This window comes from Ptychodera flava, chromosome 9 (genome assembly GCF_041260155.1).
Source record: "Ptychodera flava strain L36383 chromosome 9, AS_Pfla_20210202, whole genome shotgun sequence".
Lineage (NCBI taxonomy): Eukaryota > Metazoa > Hemichordata > Enteropneusta > Ptychoderidae > Ptychodera > Ptychodera flava.
The window spans coordinates 16,296,135-16,319,491 of record NC_091936.1 but is presented as its reverse complement, the minus strand read 5'-3'; the positions used below and the strand labels follow the sequence as shown (position 1 = coordinate 16,319,491).

The window sequence follows — 23,357 nt, the reverse complement described above, 5'->3', positions numbered from 1 at the left end:
AGAATACAAATCATGGGTCAGAGTGCAAAGTTTGCGACAATATTTGCCGATATTTGAAATTCAAAATGGCTGCTATACGCTGTATGGTAACGGGAACGATTAAATTTAGAAACAAAAAAACAAGACTGTGAAAACGCCTGGCTTGCCTGCTCGTTCGTCTCTTGTTTTCATGAAATGTTTGTCAATAGCGGGTTAACACCCCCGACCCGACGAATTTCCACAAATCTTGTGGCTTTTTGGTAGGCCTACAGTGCCAAGGTATTTTATGAAAACATTCCAGACAAAAGCACAATCTGATCAGGCTAGCGATCACTGACTCGGAGAAATTGACACGATTGTGAGAAAGACACAGAAAGTACACTGAGCGGCTGTCAAGTTCAATTGCCAACGAGTATGAAGGCAATCTGACAAGGATAAATGAAAGACAGGAGAGTTCCATTAACATGAATAGTGAAGAAGATGAGTTTGACGAAAATAAGTACAATTTATATTGCGAGAGAATTCAAGGAAAACCCAACTGCTAACTGAAGTAGGCCAAGGTTTTGTCACTATTGTACTCATTTTTCATGTTTTTGTGTTCTCATTTAACATTCCCCCTCCCCCAACCCAAAGACAGGAAATAATAGACTATGTTTATTAATTACCAAGGGGGAGGATGTAATTATTTTGTACCCCGGTGTTTCAACCGTTGGAAGAATCTCTTACACAAATCAGTGTAACTGCCATTCACAGTGAACTGTTTTCGTCAGAAACGGCATTGCCGTCTCAGGTGAGTGATCTGGGAAACGTCGACAATATTTTTGCCGTCACCTCGTGTGATGTGTGCACTGGTATACAAAAAAGCAGTACCCGTTAACCCTTTGAGTGCTGTATTTTTCCCATCAAAATTTTAGTGCAACATTTTACAAATTTTTGTATATTTTTCTGTAATTATTTTGATAATTTTGAACCAAATGGACATCAAATTTCATTGGCTACAGTTTTTTATCAAAATTTTGACAAAAATTTTTAAAAGATTGACTGTGGTACATTTTTAAAGGTGACAAAAATTGACCTTGGCGCTCAAAGGGTTAATGATTCAAAAAAATATATTTTATCGGTCAGTTGAATCGCCAGTATCGAAAACAGTGCATCTATTCTTGAGTTCTCGTTGACTTCATATTGCTTCAGCAAATCCTAACAAGTAGTTAAGGGGAGGGGAAAGAAAATATTAATTAAATCCGTAAGATTTTTTTACCGGTAATTAGTCATTCATTATATAGTTCCAAACCTTTTATTGGATTTCTCATCTGTTATGTGAAACTTTGACCAGGAATTATGCAACAACCTTTAAGCCTCTACGACCTTTTAATGAACGCAATAAAAAACAAACGGATGGGGAAGGACAATGAGCGCATATATGCTCTTGCCTTATTTTCAGGGGCTTGGTGATACTTTCGTTCAATCGCCAAAATAAGTTCACCTTCAACAGTCACCTTGCCTTTGTAATGATTCTTCCTCATAAATGAATATTTACGATTTAATTCACACGAAAGATTTCCAACGACATATGCACACTGGAAGTTATAGTGGTAGCGGATTTGAATGATGTATTGTTTTCGTTTACAAATGAACTGTATGTTTGATTCGCTCGAAAGCACAGCGAAAGTAAACAGCAAGTGTCGTAGATATATGTACGTATTGGAGAGAGAGAGAGAGAGAGAGAGAGAGAGAGAGAGAGAGAGAGAGAGAGAGAGAGAGAGAGAGAGAGAGAGAGAGAGAGAGAGAGAGAGCATGTCGGATAAAGAAAAACAGATATAGGTTTTAAGTGTTCATATTTAGCACTCTGATTTCTTTACCGCCATTTGTTGTGGAGTGTTGGATTCAAGATTCCGAAATGCGAAGAAAATGGCATTGCAAACAGCCGGTGCAGATATACAAGTATAACATTGACAGTACTTACAGTACACAGTCTACAATCCTTTACAAAAAAGATAGATTTAAACTGGCAGCAAAATAACCGGTCAAGTAATGGCCGGCCGCCGTTAGGTACAGTGAGAAATTTGCCAGAATTTGCAGGGATCTTAAAACCTGCGGTATACAAACGAGACACATTTTTTCATATTTTCCATGACCATCGTACAGAAGAGTTCGATAACTGTAACTGTGAACACGATTCTAATTAAAATCTCGACGAAGCCAACGTTTCCGTTTTCGTGTGGGTCCGCGGGCGGAAACACTACCCATCGTCTTATACTCACAACGACTATTTCTAATATGCTCTTAGGCGACAATTGTTTCTACACATTCAGATTACGTTCCGATCGGAAGAACGGGGTCTGCTTGTGGCAAGGTGATCGTCAACGTGGGTTACTATTACTTGTTCGCAAAAATAGGAATATTGCCATTTTCTGTATAAAATGTTTATGTTGTAGATAGTGAGTAGACAAGAAGTATGATGAGAAACATTGATGCTCTCATCTCAGTTTTTTCAGATACAGACTTTGATACTTATGCCGCGAACGCGTCCTCTATTTAGGAGCAAAGTTTGAGCCTTCGAAGAAGTGAAGTGGGGAGCTGATAAAGACAGACACAATATCAATTCCAGTCAGTGTAGCTTTTCTGACACGTTTCTCTACAAATGAATTTTAGATTTGCAAAGAAACAAGAGGATTTGTGAACAAGAAATGAAAATTCAATATCATTCTATTTTTATCTGGAGCGCTGAGGAAAAATTGCTGAGTCAGCATTTTTCGCAAGAGAAAGAAATAATCATACCATTTCATCTTGAATACAGTACGGTCACACCACTTTTGAAATTAATTTTCCTTTCTCAAAACGGCTTTGCGCACAGATTCTTTCTTCAAAGTTTCAAGAAAATGAAAATATTATGGGGACATTCTCTTCCTTTGCTGCATGCAAATCAATGTCGAGAATTGGCTGACCCATCTTAAACTTCACTCTCGTGGGTAGTCTCTTTCCCTAATACACGTGGAAACCCTTCTGACTTGCTGCATTTGTTAAATATATAAATAGAACTAGCTCTTAATGGTGAATGCCATATCGAAACCCTTCGTAAGTTGCACACTTTGTTAAACCAAAATAGAGAACTATTATTGGCATTGATTTATGCAAGTCTTCGGTTATTATTGTCCGTGGACTATTTTTATGTCATCCAATATCAGTTTGTCAACCGTTTTGACATTAAGATGTGACATTAAAACCCCCTTTTATATTTCCCATTGTTGCTTTTGTTGTTCAGTTTGAGCAATACAGTTCCCTGTTTGTCTGCCGCTAAAAGTGTAATGTTAATACGACTGACGTTCAGTCCGGAACTGCACTCGTACGCAGTGGTCTGCAATAACATTACTTATTGTACGCAGTGCGATGTATCGGCAAGGGTATATGCTTCGCAGTTCAAAACTTTCAGAGGTAGAGGAATGTATGCTTGTCTTCTAGAACAAAAATGATGACAACGCCATCAGAATATACAGGGTTGCTCTTTCGGGTAACTCCCATGCAGCTATCCGAAACAAGAAAATCACGAACAATGCTGTGGCGTCAAACACTCACTCCACCGCTGAGGGACTGCAAACGTTGAATCAAGCCTTCTGAATAGTAAGACTCCGTGGTGATATCGTCTAATGCTTCGTTGGTTATACATCTTACTCTGTGCTGTCAATATTTTATGTTTTGTTGGTCACGCTTTATCGTTTTTCTAAAATTAAACTTAAAATTAAGGCCAAATCCCCTGACATCTCGTAATAGGACTTGAGTGCGGAAGAAATGCATGCAACAATTGTACAGTTTGTTACCGGTTCATTGCATAAACTCGGCATTTTTTCAAAAATCTACGGTTATTGGCAATGATAAACATTGAAGGTAGAGTCCTATGATCACACCAGGCTCAGGGAACAACGAATCAAAATAAACAATATACAGAACGTGGCGAGGATAATCCGACCAATAATGACGTAGTACTGAAAAAAACTGCCGTTGAGGATACAATAAGACCTGGCAGCTTGCAGTAATACAGACTACCAAAACCTGCATAAAGGCGCCTGAACGAGCAAAGTCGGTGTTTATACAAACATCATTTCAAAGACGTATACATAATCCGGGCGGGAGGCAAAAATCTAAAATACTTTCCCTAAGTAATAGATTATGTAGAATATATAAATATTATATGCTCATTTATATATATATATATATATATATATATATATATATATATATATATATATATATATATATATTATTTGTCTGTGTGCCTACAATAATACACATACGTAATTATGTATGTTACATAGAATTACGTGTACTCGCAAACGTCAATACGTTTTCTCGCTCACACACAAACATGTACGTATTATATTTCATTTCATATATATATATATATATATATATATATATATATATATATGCATATATGTATACCATTTAAATCTAAATGCGTTCATAACTGCATACGCTTGGTATTGTTACATACTTGCGCTTAGAAATATCAACGCGAGTAGCTTTATGAGTGTCATCTCTGCTCAGCCATGGATAGTACATAGCCATAAATTTCTCACTGTCTGCCTCTCTAATCAACGGCAAGCTCACTCCCATGAACACAACAACAAAGCTGGATAATCAAATCTTTGTGAAAGGGTTTTAAAACATGACTTTGTCCAGAGCCAAAAAAAAAACTGACACCAATACAATGGGATTTGGCACTGGCGCGCGACAGCTTTTGTGAGTGTAGAGCTAATTAACGCCAATATTGTCTTTCGGAGAATAGGATAATGATCTCTTGGGCGGGCAGGCTAATTTTGAGTATCAATAAAGTCTTTGTCTCCTGTTACGGACGGGCGATCTAATCTCTTCAAACAGTCTCAGTGTTTTAGTCGAAAACAAAAAAAAATGACATTAAAAATACGAGATGAATTATTCCGATTATAAAAATTAGTATTTTGATTACTGATGCTGTGCTTGTATTTTTTCTATTAATTCGAAAAAGGTTAATTTTAATGAAGACTAAACATTGACAGATCTAACTATAGTATTTGCGAAGACCTATCTGACAATAGTTTGTAAGCAGAACTAGCCGCTTGAACTAGCTAACATGTGTAATTGGTTTGTTTTGATGGGTAGTTTTGATTTGTGGTCTATTAAAACTCGCGTACACTCGTTTAACAAATTTAATAATCAGTGTATCGATTTCGATGCGAAACACTACATCACTGTGTATTGTCATAACCCAAAACTCGTGCACCACGCGAGCATTTCGCGTGATTATGTACTCACCCTGCGGCGGGGCAATAAAGCAGGTCGTCCGTTGATTTTCCCTTTTCATCTGGGCATTAAACTCCTTTGGCGGTCATCGTGTGCAGCCGTCGCGACTGAACGGCGATGGCAGGAGGCTCACAATAATTAAAGTACTCTTCCCTGCACAGAAAGGTACCGTGGTGTATCTGCAATTACTTTGTCAGCCAAAGTGTGGGCTCTCATCCGTCAGGCATCCCAAGGTCGGGCAATTGCTCAGTTCTAAAGTAAGTTGTCAGGTACAGAGCGGTACATATATGCGCCGTTGAATGCCACATGTTGTATATCGAACCCATGTCCGGCGTGGTCGGGTGCCAAGAGTCCGCATTAATATTCTGAAAGCGACAACTACCTGTTGGTTCTATGAATATGATCATACATTCACGTCTGTTGACGTGACGAAGTTACTTTGACTGACGTAAAAACGCCGCACTAAGTTGTTGTTGCTGTTTTTTTCTCCGCGAGATCACTTAGGTAGCGTCATTATGTGTTCCTTTGCCCAGTAAACAGATTATTTAGCGGTTTGAATCTGGCGGATAAAATACGTGTCACCCCAGCAAGAAAAATATTGGTTTCCCCTTTTTTAGAATCGGGAGAAGCTGAACAGGTAGGCTTGGCTCGGATACTGATCAGTCCAAAACTTCAGATAGCTCAAAAACGTGCACAACAATCGCCCAGTAACCTGGGCTAGCTCTCTGTTTTACTTTGCTGGTGTTTCTCTCGTACGCGTCATTGCCGCGAACGCTCTATTTTGGCAGTAAGTTTCATCGACAAAAGTACTCGCAACTTAAGGAGGCATCTCGTAGGATCACAAACGTGTTCTGTGTTAGTGGTTCTCTGGTTTACCGATGAAACGGACATTTTTTTTATTGAAACATCAAATACGCGTTTGATTGGCATTTGTTTCGAGGCTTTTATGTCTAAATAGCAACCAATCGTCACCGACCGACGCTCGCGCTGTCATCGGCACAACACGGCTTCCATTGTTCGCCGAGTGTGCCGGGATATAATATTGACCGAGTTAGGGGGGTCGCAACCTCAATCTCCTGTTTGGGATACCAAGCCAGGGAAACTGATTATAAAGCAGCGTAGAAACAAATTCTGACGTTAGTCCTCTCCAAGCTACGAGGGAGAAAGTGGCACTTTACCCTGGCAACGGACACCCTTTTCACATCTCCACAAAGCGTAGCTGAGATACGACTTGAGCGGGAACACTTGGCTGCCAATGCAGTGCGGCTTTAAGTCTGTAGAATCACAGCAATGGATCAAACAGGTATGCATTTTTTTATTATTATATCTCTAAAAGGTGACGATGATATTGGACTATTTGGCAACGCGCACTCCAGAATTTCTAATATGCAATATCTATGCTCGATGTCATACCACTTATAATGCGCCCTAGCTCTCGCTGCATCTTGCCGGGATATATATTTATGCAATGGTGATTGTATTTTTGTTTTTGTATTTTGTCTTTTTTTAGTTTTATTTTGGCATTTTCTCGATCGTATCGATTGCTGCCCCTGATGAGCACGCCACCCGCTGTTTTACATTTTTGCTCTTCTTGTGTCAGTTTTTTTTGTTCGTGTTTGCTAAGTTTTATTAAAGGGACGTCAGGAATCGTATTTTACCTTTCATAATTGCGACACAGGTTGGTATATTCGTTCCTTTTTGCTTGTTTTGTACATGGATTCGACCGCTAAACTGAATATAGCGGCGCTCGCCAGAGCCGAGTTTTCAATGTGTTCACGCTCCTTCGAAGCTCTGGTCTCGGAGAACAAAAACCTGCTCCCTGTGCAGCCTGAGACAACCTGCGTTAGCCGAAGAGACTGACATTTGTCTGCTCCCGAGCTCGTTGCGGAGCGAAGGGTTCACCACACAGATATCAGTGGAAGGGAGCCCGGATGAAGTGATGGTTCGATTTGAAAGTTACTTAGCACGGGAACGACTCATCACTCTCGGACAGCTAAGAAGTTACTTTTCATCGGACGCTGCAACAAAGCGGCCTTCTGTCGACGAAATGACATGTCTGTGCGTTCCTGGTCTATGCAAATTGCGGTAACTATTGTTGCACTACAAGTCTAAATCGGCCTATACTGGGAAAGGTTTACGGTTTTTTTCAGCCAAAACACAGAAGAACAGAAGCCAAAAAAAAATCACGCCCGCTATTAATACATGCATCTCACTTCCTGACCAAGCACTGATGTGCGGGCCCTATATCCTTGCAACTCTTACAGTTCGAAAGGTAGGGCCGCTGTGCGGCAATTCCAAGGCCTTGCTGTACCACACAGACAGTCAGCGGAGAAACGGAACAGTATTTTCAGCATTGAAAGTCAAAGAGAATTCCGAGACCGTCCACGCTGTCAAGTTTAACTCCTGATTTGACGTGAGCACTTGAACCAGATCAAGGAAAGCTGTACAAGGCCAAAGCAATGGTCTCCGCTTGTTTGAAACATTTTTGGTCTGTTTTCATGTTCTGTCGTTTACATAAGACCCAATCAATTTGATATTGTAAACTCTATCTTTTTGAAGTTTTAAGTTAACCAGAACATCGTAATGATAAGTTAACAGTATATTTGAATTTAATATTAATTATTAAATCTTTATCATCTTAAACATAGACGGTAGAAGCGAGTCTATGTCTTGAAGGATGTAAAAGTTTAATTGTTTGCCCACTTCGTGCGGGACAACAAAGCCACTTAACCTGAAGACACTTGAACAATGAATTTGCATAACTTGGCTGTTTGTTGTTCTAAGGTTTCAAAATGTTGGTCTTTTTATATGAACATTTATCAAACGTCAGGTTTGAAATCGGTATTAATAAAAGTGTGTGTTACTAGTGGAAACGTTGGATTAATAAATTCTCTTTTTATTGATTCCATCCCCGCATGTAGGTTGCAATGGACATGTACATTGTATGCTTGTCTTACTCGTGTATATGTATCGTGACTTTCCCCCGTGAACTCGTTACAAAATTCACAGAATGTATAAACATATTGACTCAGCGCGAAAAATAACAAAACAACAACATTAACACTGCAAGCAAAAAGTGTTCAACTCGACTAAGTCGGATGTTCGCGAAATATTTTACTGAAACCTGTAAAGCAACAACTTTTGCCGTGTATCTATGTTCGAATCGTGTCTCCTCACAAATACAGACAGTATGGCTTGCTTTACCGCATTCTTCATACACATCTCGATGTTTCTAATATCCAAAGTTCTGCAATATCGCGAGACAGCAGCCATACGATTACTAGTACTTTGTAAAGTGACCCATGAGCTGCTGTATACACTGTACTACTCGCCAGAAGAGCATGATTCTGTCCACAGGTTTTCTAGCTCTGATTCCTTGCAGTCTTATCTTATCAAAAAGAAAACAACGTTGACTGTACCTGAGCTAATACATAATCTTCCTAAAAGAATTTTGCAATATTAGAAGATGTTAGATCTCTCTCTCTCTCTCTCTCTCTCTCTCTCTCTCTCTCTCTCTCTCTCTCAAATCGATCTAATCATATATATATATATATATATATATATATATATATATATATATATATATATATATAATAACCGAAATATGAAGTTATACATAAAATAATTCATCCCTAAGACCTGATTTGATCACATAACTTATGATTCTTTGAAATGACCGCAGATCGGGATAATTTATTTTTCTGATACGTTTTTCTGTTTACTCATATTTCACGGTTAGCGTTACGACATGCAAAACCTAACCCTTTGTTTTCCGTGTTTTTTTCTCTATCAGTCCTACCGTCTTTTATTTCCTTCTCTCTCTGTCAATATATTTCTGCCCTTTTCTGTTTGTTTGTTTGTTTGTTTGTTTGTTTCTGTTTCTCGCTGTCTGTCTGTCTGTCTGTCTGTCTGTCTGTCTGTCTGTCTGTCTGTCTGTCTGTCTGTCTGTCTGTCTGTCTGTCTGTCTGTCTGTCTGTCTCTCTCTCTCTCTCTCTCTCTCTCTCTCTCTCTCTCTCTCTCTCTCTCTCTCTCTCTCTCTCTCTCTCTCTCTCTCTCTCTCTCTCTTCTGTATACATTACACAACGAACAGTGGAAGGTAAATGCAACTAAGCGATAAAACCACAGAACACAAGCGGTATAAACCATACATTTGTAAGTCACGCGTTTTAAACTTTACATGTGTAAACCAGACATTGTTAAACTATACATTTGTAAACGATATATCTTTGTTGTCAAACTGTCTATTTTTCACTTTTCGCTCCATCTTTTTTATCCTTTGTCAAAGGCTACAACATCACGGCCTTCAGACGAGAATAACAAGCTACGCTGACATTAGACGGGAAGCGGTTCGTCGATAGCTTCAATGCGTACTGAAAGCTGGTCGAGCAGATATGAGAGTCATTTATTGTTTATTATTTATGTGGGCGTACGATTTACATGTTTAATTAAAATATTATTTATAGCTCCCCTCTTAATGGTGGATATGTTTAAATACAGAAAGGTTGTACAAAATATGACAAAAATAAGTCACAACCTAAGAATTCTTTGCTCATTTTCGAGTGTGCACGGCTTATGTTTAGCGCTACCGTATACAAGCATGTCAGAAGCGTTCGGCGGAGTTAGCTTTACGCCACCTCTCTAGCCCGTAGCGGCGTAGCCTCACTCCCGACAAACACATACGACTCCGTCTGTATGTCGAAGAAAAATGAATTTCAAAAAGTGATGGATAGCTCAACGAAAAACTAAACTGCTCACCGTGTCGGCCACTTCAGAAATTTCTAATCAATACACTAGTGTCTACACTCAAGGCTGTGACAACAACTCCAGTCACACAAACACAACCTAAAGTCAGTGCACATAAATATACACACATCTTAGCACAGAAAATGAAAACATTACAACTTTTAGAATGATGTTTAAAAATCGCAGCTCGACGATTTTGTGTATATACGGGGATGGGACGGGGCAGTAACAGAGAATCAGAACGGGCTCTTCACCTGGGGGTCGCTGTATAAACATTTCGATACATATAAAATTCAATCTATATTAATTCGCTATAATTAACGTTTGTCGCGTGTTCAGGCGCATACGACAATCTGCGACCACACTTGTACAAGTGCCGGACTCGTTATGTCCCAAGTAACGCCAAGATTCCAAATCGCCATTGTTTGGAAACTCATACATCAATGCCATGTATAACGCTACACTACAGAACAGTTTAGAACTTTACTTACGGCTCTTGCAGCTGTTAGAAATTCTTTGATAAATTTTGCTCGAATGTGCGAGCCAAGAGGCGAAGGCAGCTTAATTTCGGGGGCCGACGGGGAGAGGTGGACATTGTACGGTACGAAGCGAGGTGAACATTTCTCTTTGGAGGAGAAAGTTGCACATTAAGAAATTCTTTCTTATCGCTGAATCTTGCCTGTTTTGCAACCGCCTCTTCTGATATAATAACCGTAAGTAAGTATGAAGGTGAAGAAATCGTAACTGTTCTATCGCGACGATCCGAGAAGTACATCAGCTGACTGACGTTCAAGTCTTGACACTCCTCAGAAACCAAACATCGCAATTGCACAACGCCGCGGCGTTGATTTCGAATCGCCCAATATCCGCGAATATTCGTAGAATAATTAACCTACACACATTTTTATCGACAATCCTCAAACAGAAGGATTGCGAGCTGGTGCAACATCGGGCGACGTCCATTAAAATGTCGGCAATATTTCTTCTCCAATATTGGCAAGTAAAAGAGCAAAATGTAAGGTTCCCCGAAAAACTGCTTTAGCCATATGTTACAACCAAGTGGGTGGCTGTCAAATAGTTCAACCCCAACACCGATTGTTGTGGAGATTAAATTAAAAACAATATATCAATTGCTTTCTTTGCAGCAGTTTATTGGTATTATATTTAAAATTCATTTCATTTGAAATCGGCAAATGCCCGGCATATTATGGCGGCCACTGGTTTATAGTCAGTAATTGGGATTATATTCGGCTTCCAATAGATCTAAAGGCGATTCTATTAAATCCAGATATAAACTATAAAGCTGCGCTTTATTTCCAAAAATTAAAACTCGAGAGGAAATTAAGGGATGGCCTTCACGCTTGTAAAGTTCTGTGTTTTTATCGCTAGTCACATTTGGTTTAGTTTTATTGGGATTAAAGGAATCGCCGTTGACGGATTTGTTGTTGTATCTGATCTACAGAAGGTACACCATAACACGATAGTAGAAAGATTGAGCGCAGAGAGAGAGAGAGAGAGAGAGAGAGAGAGAGAGAGAGAGAGAGAGAGGAGAGGAGAGAGAGAGAGAGAGAGAGGAGAGAGAGAGAAGAGAGGAGAGAGAGAGAGAGAGAGAGAGAGAGAGAGAGAGAGAGAGAGAGAGAGAGAGAGAGAGAGAGAGAGAGGGAGGGAGGGGGAGCGAGACGAGATAGAGAGAGAGAGACAGAGACAGGGACAGAGACATACATACAGACAGATAGATGAACAGCGACAGACTGAAGCACTTGAAAATCAACTGCTCACTGCATATTAGGAAGAGACAGAGACAGACAGGGAGACAGAGACAGACCGACATAAAACCACACAGATGTAAAATTCTCCGCCAGTCACCAAATGCCATATTAATTTCTTTTATCGAAATTGCTTTTTATAAGAGTATTCAGATATTCTTATATAGTTTTTAAATTCTCTGACTGAAAATCCGCACGTCTTGTACATATCGATACTATTGACTCTTGGCAAGGTATGGATTTAGATTTTGTTCAATTGGAGGCGACTTCACCATTACAAGAAATGCGCGCCTTTTGATCGTATATTATCTGAAATGAACACTGGACAGTGATATTTGACGAACTATGTGTCTGCGTTATCGTCGCCACAATCCACTCACCAATACGTAAAATATTACGGCAGCTTTTCTGATTTACTCCCTAATCCTACTAGGAGCTTAGCGCTGCATCCATTTTTAGGAGATATACACCACAATCACAAAGTGGATGATTTTCTCACCTTTGTGTCTCGCCGGTGGCGCGATAACTCATCACTGTTATTTTGGTGCATATTACTCTCTATGTCTGTCTGTCTCGCTGCCTGTTTGCCTGTCTGTCTGTCTGTCTGTCTGTGTCTGCCTGTTTGTCTGTCTCTGTCTGTCGCTTTCTCTCGCTCTGTCTCGGTCTCTGTCTCTATCTCTCTATCTCTGCCTCTGTCTATCTCTGTCCATCAATCAATCAGTCAGTCTGTCTCTCTCACATCTTTCTCACCGTGATATGTAATTTTCTGAGTCCTATTGATCGTATGTCCATCACTAACCCTGATTTTTCTATAAGCGTCCCTACACTGGCGTTTCTACCGCCATTTTATCCCCCATTTTCTTTCTCTCTCTCTTTCCCTAACCTTTCATTCTCTCCAAATCTTCCAATGATTATTGTCTCTTTATTCGTTGGATGTTTTCCCCGTTCCGTACATCAATGATATCCGATAACTCACTGGGCGACTGATTGCCAGTTGACCTTGACAATGAAGGACCGGCAATGGCGGAAAATTTCTTAACTCCAACGTAACTGCGCCGAGGGATTTTTCTGTGTACCGCTGTTTGAAGTCATTTTGTAGCTTATTACTTTAGTTATCTGTAAAGAAGACATCCAGAAACATGTCGATTTCTGTCGATTTTGATGGGACTTTAATATATTCATATGTTTTGATGAAGATTTTGCCTTTTTGTGCAAGTCGAAATGAGGTATATTTTGTTTTTATAGTATTTCCTTCATCGAAAGATATCGAATATATGGAAATCTGAGAATTCGATGTACTGGAGTTGTCGCTAAAATAGTGTTTTGAGCATTAAAGTCGTGTGTGTCGGTCGTACAAGTACATTCGAATCATGATCTTGAAAACAGGATGAATTCACGGCCAACTAAGGATTGAAGTAATCGCCAGAAGAGAGAGAGGTTAAAAGAACTTGATGTAATATCTTATTTTGGAGGGTGTCTCGCGGCAATTTGGGTGATACAATATGTTCCAGTCACGATGCTAGCTGCGTCGCCGTATCGTTGCCGACATACTCGTTGCGTCCCCTTTCCACTCAGCTGAAAGTAGGATATCAAAACAAAGCTCATATTTTACAGCTATTTTTCACGACTCACTAGTGGGTTTAGATAAGGAGGTCGTAACGGGGGTAAAAAAATTTCGGATGTAGTGCAACAGAATTGGGAATTTTCATGGTTCTCATCACGCCGTTCGCTTATCGAACTATGCCGCTTTGCTTTTGTCTAGCAACAAGGAGGCATAAGTTCAAGGGCTTCGGTGAATACGGGAGCTCGGAATGTTGATGTTTAACCTTCAAAAATGTTGAACACATTATTTAAAAGTGGCAAAAATCACCCAAAGTTTGCGTTTCAGTCAGTTTTAAGAATGCACCGCAAAATAATAATAAGGTTGATTTTGCAATTGAATATTTCCGAAATGAAATATAAAAAAATCGAAATATGTTTGTGAAAAGACTTGAATTCGTGGTAGCGCCGTTTAGAATCTAAGCTTACATAACGGTAAAGTTACGGTGAGTTTAAAGACATGATATGAGCGCGAGAGATTTGCCGCTGGACAATTTCAAAAAACCGGAGAGCAATGCTGAGATAGAGAAATGAAATGCGTTTTCTTCGGTTCATCAAAAATGTCGAGCCATTTCCTATAAATGCGGGGTTTTTGCCACTCTCGTTTTCTATTAGAATTCAATAAAAGAGCTATAATGCCGCGCGAAACGTGCAAAAATACTGTCATAACGACGGCATAATTGTCCCGACGTCTGCCGAAGTGATGCAATCAACAAATATGAGAGCACAAAAATATACGTAGACCGGAACCAACCCGTAGAGCGTAGACGCCGCCAGGCCAAAATGGAAATAAAATAACAGAAGGGGCAAATTGCTTGAAATAGCCCTGGGATGTGGTTCCTAGGGCTGGTCTCTCTCATTTTGCATGCCATATTTACCCTTCAAAGTGCGTTTGTTAAGCTATTTGTCTCTGTCGCGCGCGCAGTCGGCTTGCGTACCGTAACATATATTTGAAAAGTACACAGATTGCCGCCCCTCTGTGTGTTCACATCAAGCGTAACTTTTTTTCTTTTCCAATAAATTTCAAAGTGAAACACATTTTAGATCGAGAGAGAGAGAGTATGCATTGTTATTTATGGTGAATTGCTCGATGTGAGATGAAGCATCCAAATTCGGACTACAATTTTTTTGAACAATCCACTGCTGAGAACTCGTCATGCCATGGGAAAGTTAACGTTGCGGTGCCGTGGTATGGATATATTCCAGAAAGATGATTTCCGTGGAAAAATGTGCCAACATTAGCTAGCATCATTGAATAAAAGCTAGATGATAAAATTTACTTGTAACTGCGCTGAATCAAGCCATCAGTTCATCGTACTTCACCATGCCTATGCTGCGATTTACCAACCACGGTGAGTTCGCTTCGTCTTCAAAAACAAACTGACTCTGCACACCACATTAATATCGCAATACATTGTTTAAAGTAACCTTTCCTTCATTTTAACGTTTCAAAAAAAATCATTGCCGTATGACCGTAAATAAGGCGTGAATTTTGAAAGCTTTGATATGGAGGGAATACAGTCGCAACTTTGGATGAACAAAGTTATTATAACCGTCACCGACATAAAACTGGCAGAAGTCAAAAAAAGCATTCATCCGGGACAGTTGCGACAAAAATGGAGTCTGTAGATTGCTTCATCACAATTATAGCGAGATTCTGTTTTTACTAGAAGACCAGCTATGACATAAGAGAAGACGATTCCAATGTACATATATACTTCCTCTGTCGTTGTAAGAATAATGAAGCCATAGAGAGTGAGCATGGGCGCAGATTTTGAAGACTGTCGATGACTCTATGTTGTTTGTAAGTATCGCGGATGAACAAACAGGAAAATGACCAGGCTTCGGTAATGGACAGGCCTTGAGCGAAGATATTATGGATGTCTGTTCTACTTCTTGTAGACAAACTTAAAAAAGAAGGAAAAAGCACAGTCTGTGAAACCTAAACAACTAATCTGATGTGAGGAAAATCACGACGATCCACTCTCAGACTAGCGTATGCTCTCTGTCATAAACATATCAACCCCGAACAGACAAGAGCAACTTCACCCTTCTAGCGCCACTAAAATTATTTTCACTTCGTATCATTCTGAAGGCGCGTACGCCTTTTTGTCATCCTGTATTTGTTCAACGCCATGTTTTATCTGTCTGCTGCACCATATAGCCGACAGAGTTTCCATATCTTGCATTGTCTCTCTGTCTCTGTTGTTGTTTTTTTTTTTGAAAAGCTTTCACCTGGAGTGGCTGTATCCGATACGAGCTTGTCTGGTTGTATGGAATAGCACCAGCAGCGTATGGCATTGCATAGAACCAGCAGTAGTCCCGCCAAGACGAACAGAATTTAATAGCAATAATGTTAAATTATCGCGCAACGAAATAACACTACTCTTCCGTTCCACGCTATTCATGTACGTAGCAGACAAAAACAGGTATACGGTGGGCAAAGCCGGAGTGATCTGCAACCATTGGTTCCACGCCCTCAACATGCTTTCCCCGGAAAAGCGACCAGCTATCCCCCTTGCCAAGATAACATTCACGTTGATGCTCTATCACAAAATATTGAGAGAGTCATTAAAAAAATGACAGTTTACGGTGAGCAAAAAAGATGTATTCTGGTATAGCCGTGACCTTGTTTATACAGATGCACCCTCTGTCTTTTCCCCGTCACCTACTCCATAAATGACGTCTTCATAAGTTAGAAACGCATGACTGCATTTAATATGGCATTATTTCCACCGTATGATCCCCTTCGCAATCAAAGCCTTTGTCGGCCTCTCCGACACACAGTACCAAACCGACCACCTTAAAACCCCTCTCCGCGCCGTGTTCCTATAACCTCTGTGTGCGAAAAGAGAGAGAGAGAGAGAGGGACCGGGTGAATTGGCGTAGCGGTGCGGAAGGAATCCTCCGCCGAGAAAACAACTGTTTGTGTAATAAAATAGAGATGAATAGACGAGGCCAACTCGATGATTACAACGGTGACTCTCGGCAGGTGATAAGAGGCTATACGCAGGAGTTTAGTTTGAAATACAGTTAACCTTAACAAATATATAGTTTACTAAATTTCAAAGCCTGACCATATGGGGAACCGACGCATTCAATGCCGATCCCGAGTCAACAGGTTGTTTTTTTGCTACTTAGAAAGCTTGTCTATTATCAATTATACAACACGTTTATCGGTCAATATAAGTCCGTTTTTGATTCCCCTGGGAATTTAGACCGGCTATTGCATGGTGGAGCGGGCAGTTTTTCGTTGTTGACGGGTTCAGTCGGGAAGCAGACATTGCTATACGAACGCTTCGGGCCTGTTATCGGCTTGCCTTGTCTGGCGCTGCATCGGCATCGACCTGTTTGGCCTCATATGAACAAAAAAGTAACGGGGTGAAAATTTAAGTCTTTCGCAAAGGTGATAACTAATGCAACAGCCGTGAAGTAATACGGTTCCACACACACATACATACACAGACGCACACACCAGCGATGAGAGCAAACGCGTTCCCCGCCGCGCAGGTTCGCGGACCATCGTTTCAGTACAACACCAATGCTTCTGTCGGTTTGCTATCATGACACGAAGTCTGCTTGTACCCCTGGCATCCGCCCTTCCTGCTATCAGACTGTTCATTGAAGCGACGAGTATAGCACTAAGTGTTTGTAGATATATGAACTATACTTAGAGGATTCACCAGTTTTCTTTTCATGTCCTCGAAAAAAGTAGCCTAACTTTTAACCTCTGTACTGGCTGTGCTTGCATCGTCTGACTTCCACTGTCATTTCCACAAGACTGTAAAGTGAAACACATCGATATCACACGTAAGGCTCTAAAATTGTCGAGCCATGTTATTGTTCTATGCTACCAACTTCAGTTAAGTATCTGAGAAGTGCTGTCTCATCTAGGGGACCTGTTCTGCGATTGGTCTTGACCTTGGCATAATTTCTCGAGACCGCGTAAAGACAGACAACAGCAAAGACACACACTCGTCACCTGAAAATTTCTCCATTTAACCGATGTTCGTGATTTTATATTCTTATTTCAATGCGGGTCGAATACTGTTTGTACGAGAGCCCTACGCATCAACACAGTCGTCACTTCCCACAGGCCCACCCAGAAGTAAATATCAACAGTTTGTTTTACGGTAGCAGACTCCATTACCGAGGAGCTGCGGCGGGAGTTAAAGGTGAAAACGGGCAGACAACCCGTAAATTGTGTTGAAAAAGGTCCAATTTGCATTCCGAGACGGGCCCAGAGGTTAAAGACCCGGTAAATCGCCAATATGCAAACGAGGTACTTTCGTCGATAAATGTGCACTTCTAAAAAACCCTGAGCTTAAAAGTCACTTTCTCGACTAAATTGAGCTAGTAGACAAATTAGTATCGCCGGAGCGCGATGAAAGCCTCGCCAGCCGTTTGAAAAGCCACCTCCGCTGTTTGTTGGTTTTCGCGTTATTTTCTCTTCAATCACGGGGGAACGTCGGCCACACCTGGTTGTGAGAGAAGGGCAGCCAGCTGTGACTGTGGGTTCAGAACGCATACAATTAGACGGAAAAAAGGGAGAAAATTGCGTCTCGTATATGGATGTCACAAATTTAAAGCCTCGTCAACTCGGCGGGAAAACAACGCTCACGCGCCGAAATGCACCGCGCTTCGGCGTTGTTTCACGTATTCGCAGTTACGAACATATTAATGGTGACTTTTACGCGCAAAAAGTCACCATTAGCACGATCGCTCTACACCCACCGTGCCATTAAATATCTTGTCAGTAGCGGATAATTAAGCGTCCTTGTGCATAGCGTGTCAAACGTTTTACATCATATTGAGAAATTTCGTCAGTACTTTTGTATGTGGCATGACGTCAATGTTGCTGTGTATCACGTAACACGAATCAGACTCAAGACTTAACGACATACCTTCGCGATCAACAAACGGGAGTGGTGGTTGGGCGGAGAGGAGGTGGTGGGGGGCACTTGCATGCCTGTGAACCCCCATTGAAATGCGATACTGTGAATTAACCTGTTTGTACCTAAACTCGAGCTTATGTCCGCTATTTGCAACCCACCGCCGCACGCCACATAAATTTTGACCTCAGTGGTGTCGATATGGCAATAAAGTGTCCCGTGAGAGCGATTGAGAAAATTGACACCAAAGCTATTTTTTCAGCATTGTTCCGAGTCCCTTGCTACCGTTCCCCAACACTAGACTGTAATTACCGCTTGCTGTATAGAGCAGCTCCAGTGCCCCCTTGGGATGGAGCGTGAATTCAATTATTACAATCGGGGATATTTGCTGATGTCTCGCACATAAAACGCTGCTCGCCAACTTTTCATTGCGCCCTTTGTGATGTTAGTTCAGACCACTGTCCCTCTATCACATAGAGGTACCGTGTTCAGACAGGATTTCATCTCGGGTTCGAATTGTTCAACTTGCAAGTGTCAGCATGGAAATTTTGTCTAAAATAATTGAAGATTATTGAATTTTTACGATGTCCGATGTCCGAGTTTTTAAAGAATGCGATAAGTGGTAGGGCAGCACTGCATATGTTGAGGACACGCCTGTGTATGAACAAAGTTACACTTGAAACTTGGATTTTGTCGCGTGAACAGACGCCAACGTGATGGCTACTAGGAAAAATCGCAGATGCGATAAATTACCGTCGACATGTTCATATAGAGGGATTTTCTATTGTAATTGGCACAAAATGTTGACTATGTCGATATAACAAATCAGGCCGACGGTTTGAGGTATTGTAGAGTTTGAGCGCACTCATGTTTGCCAGTCGAATTGAACTCTGAGAGAACGGCGAGACACTTGGAACGGAGAAACGAAGCCATTGAATCGACGTTCTTCATGTTCTAGTTCGTTTCCATGGATGGAATGAAGCTGATTTTTTCCAGCGGTAGGATCTGAGATACCGAACTCGAAAGAGAACGTTTTCTTTTTTTCCGTTTTGCAGGATTGTTTTAATATTAACTGTGGCCACAGAGTAATATCATACACTGTCTATGATATTACTCTGTGCTGTGGCCAAGTTTCTATAGACCGTGTCAGACGCCCTCGTAACTGGGTTCGTGGACGTATCAGACTCAGTGTTGTTATCATTCGCATAAATTGGATAAAAATGGACTCCATTTTCTTAGGTAATATGATAACAGGACAGTTGTACATTGGCTTATAGGCCTATAGATTGTATATTAATAATGAACAGGGAATATTAGTAGAAAACAAAGTAAAATTGAATATCAAACCCATTTTTAATCTGAGTCACCTTGCAAATCATTGCATATGATATGTGATGGTTACAATTACTTAACTACTCATTTGACATGAGAGAGAGAGAGAGAGAGAGAGAGAGAGAGAGAGAGAGAGAGAGAGAGAGAGAGAGAGGAGAGAGAGGAGAGAGAGAGAGAGAGAGAGAGAGAGAGAGAGAGAGAGAGGTCACACTTCGCGCACCTTTACAGAACAACTACTGATGGGACAAAACAATTGTCAATTTTTCGGATTGTCGAAAGACTATGGTATTGGTTAGAACATACAGCTTAGCAAATATAAATGAAAACATAACATGCCTTCATTTCTATACCTACGAGAGATAACATGTTAGTAATATCCTACAATACTTAGTCTCACGTAATCACATATCAAAATTATTTGAATTCATGGGTTTTTAAACGGTATTTTATGACAAACGAAACTAGCTCTGTCCTCAACCTACAACATCTTGGACTACCATGCATCCTACTTTTATTGAGCATTCGATAAACTAATGAAAGTGTCTGTAGCATTTCCAACAATAACATACTTTTGTCCGTTTAGCTTGCGGTTGACATACCAAGCCTGCGATTAATTAATATTCACATCGAATATTCCCACAATGCATTGTGCTCTCAATCACAATTGACATACGTCATCTCGCTCTCGCCACGCCATTCGGCACACACGGCCCTGTGCGCACGTATGGGACCGAGCGGGCGGCGATTTGTTTGTCGTGCTCAATTTTTTGACCGTGAAATAATTACAAGTCTTGCTGGATAGAGAAAGGCGGCTTTTGTCTGCCGCGGTGAAAAAGCAATGCCGTTTGGAGACAGATTGTGAGCACGGTGGAACTCTTTCAGAATCATTTACACCGATCCCGGGAGCTATTGACTCGCCGGCGTGACCCATGACCTCTGTTTTATGTCCCTTTGCTTCACATCTTATTTGGTTCTGACGGTGGGACTTTTTTCGGACAATGCTGTGGATACTAGTTTCAACTGGTGTAATATGTCGGGATTTAATTAGCTGAAAAACTCCAAAATATGGCTATTGTCCGCGGTCAGATGCGGCGCAAGGCTTTGAAGTCCTTTATAGCGGTTGGCCGGTGTAGTAACATATGTCCACCCTCATGAGTTTTCTGACGGTAGATGCAGACTGTCCCCACTGTTTGATTCTGATTTGTCTACGCGAAATGGCCTTTCCGAATTGAAATCTAAATATCCGAGGATAAATATCCTCTTATTATGAAGGATACATTTGTAAGTGCGAACGAAGATATGCCATCGCATGGTGTCCAGAAATGGTCAAACACCCCCCTCCCCCCACCAGAAACATAAGTATACAAAACCGGGCATCTTTGTGGGAGAGGACGGGCTTTCCATTTGTCAGGATTCAATGAACCATCTAGCTGGGCTCTGACAATCCTAAATTAGATTCTTTTCAGGATAAAAATGTCGAGTTTGTCAAGAATGGTTTCTTTTTAAAACGAATCCAAGGTTACAGGGAGATTGGTAGCCGAGCTGTTGACTAGACCGGCGATAATGTTTTATAGTGACGTACAGCTAATACTTAGCCGTTAACCTTTATGCAATGAATTTGACAGTTTACAAAACTCACCTATTCGCCCTTTAACAGTGTGAATAGATGTTAAATATAACGGTTGCCGTACAATATCTCTCAGAGAGAGAGAGAGAGAGAGAGAGAGAGAGAGAGAGAGAGGAGAGAGAGAGAGAGAGAGAGAGAGAGAGAGAGAGAGAGAGAGAGAGAGAGAGAGAGAGAGATGGCAGGCAGGGAGATAGGCAAAGATATAAAATTATCCGCCAAGTTTAGCAAATAGATTACTGTGTTATTTTATTCTGTAGAAGTTCTACTAACAACGTTACAAATATCAAAGTCTTCAGATATACATATTCAAATACACAACACTACTAAATGACGTAACAGCAGTTCAATTGAAATATTACTAACTTGGTCACTGTCTGGTGTACATTGAAAGTGATGATCCTTTAAAATAAAGCCAGTCACAGTAAAGCAGACGATGTTGTAACGCACGGAATCCTGATTGAATAGTTCAGGCCTGGGCGGCTGCGCACCCGCGAGATATGATTGGAATTTTGTCCCAAAAAACCACACGATTTAATTCAGAGGGTTGGCGCGCCCTGTTCTGCTCCAGAACCACTTCAAAGTGAGCCGTTTCATTGAGTATATGTGATTTTTTTCTCCCTACATCTATATTCTTCACGTTAAACATTCAGGTATTTCCTTTGAAGCTTAAATCAACGTTTATGAGAACGGGAGCGCGGCTGCGTGACTGCTCGTTGACAGCGTCGCTCTGCCGACACTACACGCTCTCGCAGTTCAAATGATTTTTTCTATATCTCAATGCAAGGAAACAACGATAATTTTAGAATACCGTTCCAAATCCTTCGTAGTTTCTGCTTTGAGTCCAGGTAAGTTACATATGCAATGGGTATGTTACACAATCATGTCAGATTCTAAACGCTTAAGATGGCGATTCTGAAAGTAGGTCCGATTCCAAATGACGTGAAATCTGTACCACTGATAAGACAAAATAAATTAAATGTCTGCAAAACCCCCAACATTTTCATTTATTGCGTGGTGTTGAATAACGGAATACCACTCTTTTGCCACCAATGTTCTGATGAGATTAAAACTGTGAAATTATTCGCCAAGGGATCTAACATCGAGTCGCAGCAATCCGCACACAATGTTGTCCGAATTTCTTTCGACAGCCAATGTCGCGCACACGATGACATGTAAATGATAAACCTAAAGAGACAGCGAGTATGGAATTTGAGAGGTTCTTAAGTGTTCGGGAAAAAATAATATTTCATGATATGCAATAATTATGCACTGTGCGTGAGGCTAATCATCGTTTCCGATTAATTTAAAATTGTCTTGGGCATATATTTATATATATATATATATATATATATATATATATATATATATATATATATATATATATATATATATATATATATATATATATATAATACTCAATTAAAAACAATTTTCCACAAGTTAATGTAAACCCAGAGATCGACCTCGTTCAAATTTGATTCAATATTCTTTGCAAAATTCGTCTAAAGATAATTTTCTTTGGAACTTGCAGAGCTGATGTCTGGAGAGAAATTCGAGTGTGTAGTTGATTAGATGCGAGCCGTCGTTAGAGGCGTTTCGCGGCACTGGGACAGCATAATTTGGTCGTGAAGGCGACATTAAGACAGGTTCGGTGTCATTCAACCGGCCATGTAACTCGGCGACCACAGAACACCGAAAAGCAAAAACACCATTAATGAGATTTTTGCAAGTTCCACAAAGGATCTGCCAAGACCACAAAAGAAGGCAAAAAAGTCAAGTTTTGTCGGCCTCTGAATCTTGTGTATTGACCCGATGTCTCTTTTGCCACGAAAGTGGGATTAGGGTGACAAAGAGGGGGCTGCCCCCGAGATAATTGCGACCGCTAAAAAGCAATTTTGTCGATACCCCATGGGAGCTTAAGGTAAATTGGAGGTCGCGGGACCTTTCAATACCGGGGCACAGATATGGCCAGGTGGAAATGGGCCCCTATTGAATGATGTAATTAGTAAGGTTTGTAATAGTGACATCAGCTTATAGGTGAAAGTTTCTTGCAAACGACCGACTTGTCATGTGACAAATGTAATTAAATAGTTCGTACACTGCTAGGGAATGCTGGCGGACGTGTGGGGAGCGAATTGGTTT

General features: G+C 40.7%; 1 protein-coding gene across 1 annotated transcript in view; it reads left to right on the top strand.

Moving 5' to 3' along the window:
* The first annotated feature begins 6,395 nt into the window (after positions 1-6,395).
* Positions 6,396-23,357, top strand: part of LOC139140146 (regulatory factor X 4-like) — an 83,007-nt gene continuing 66,045 nt past the window's right edge. Inside the window, exon 1 of the mRNA XM_070709201.1 lies at positions 6,396-6,559. Within this exon, the coding sequence (XP_070565302.1) occupies positions 6,547-6,559 (13 nt within the window). The 5' untranslated portion in view covers positions 6,396-6,546. The remainder of the gene's footprint in view (positions 6,560-23,357) is intronic.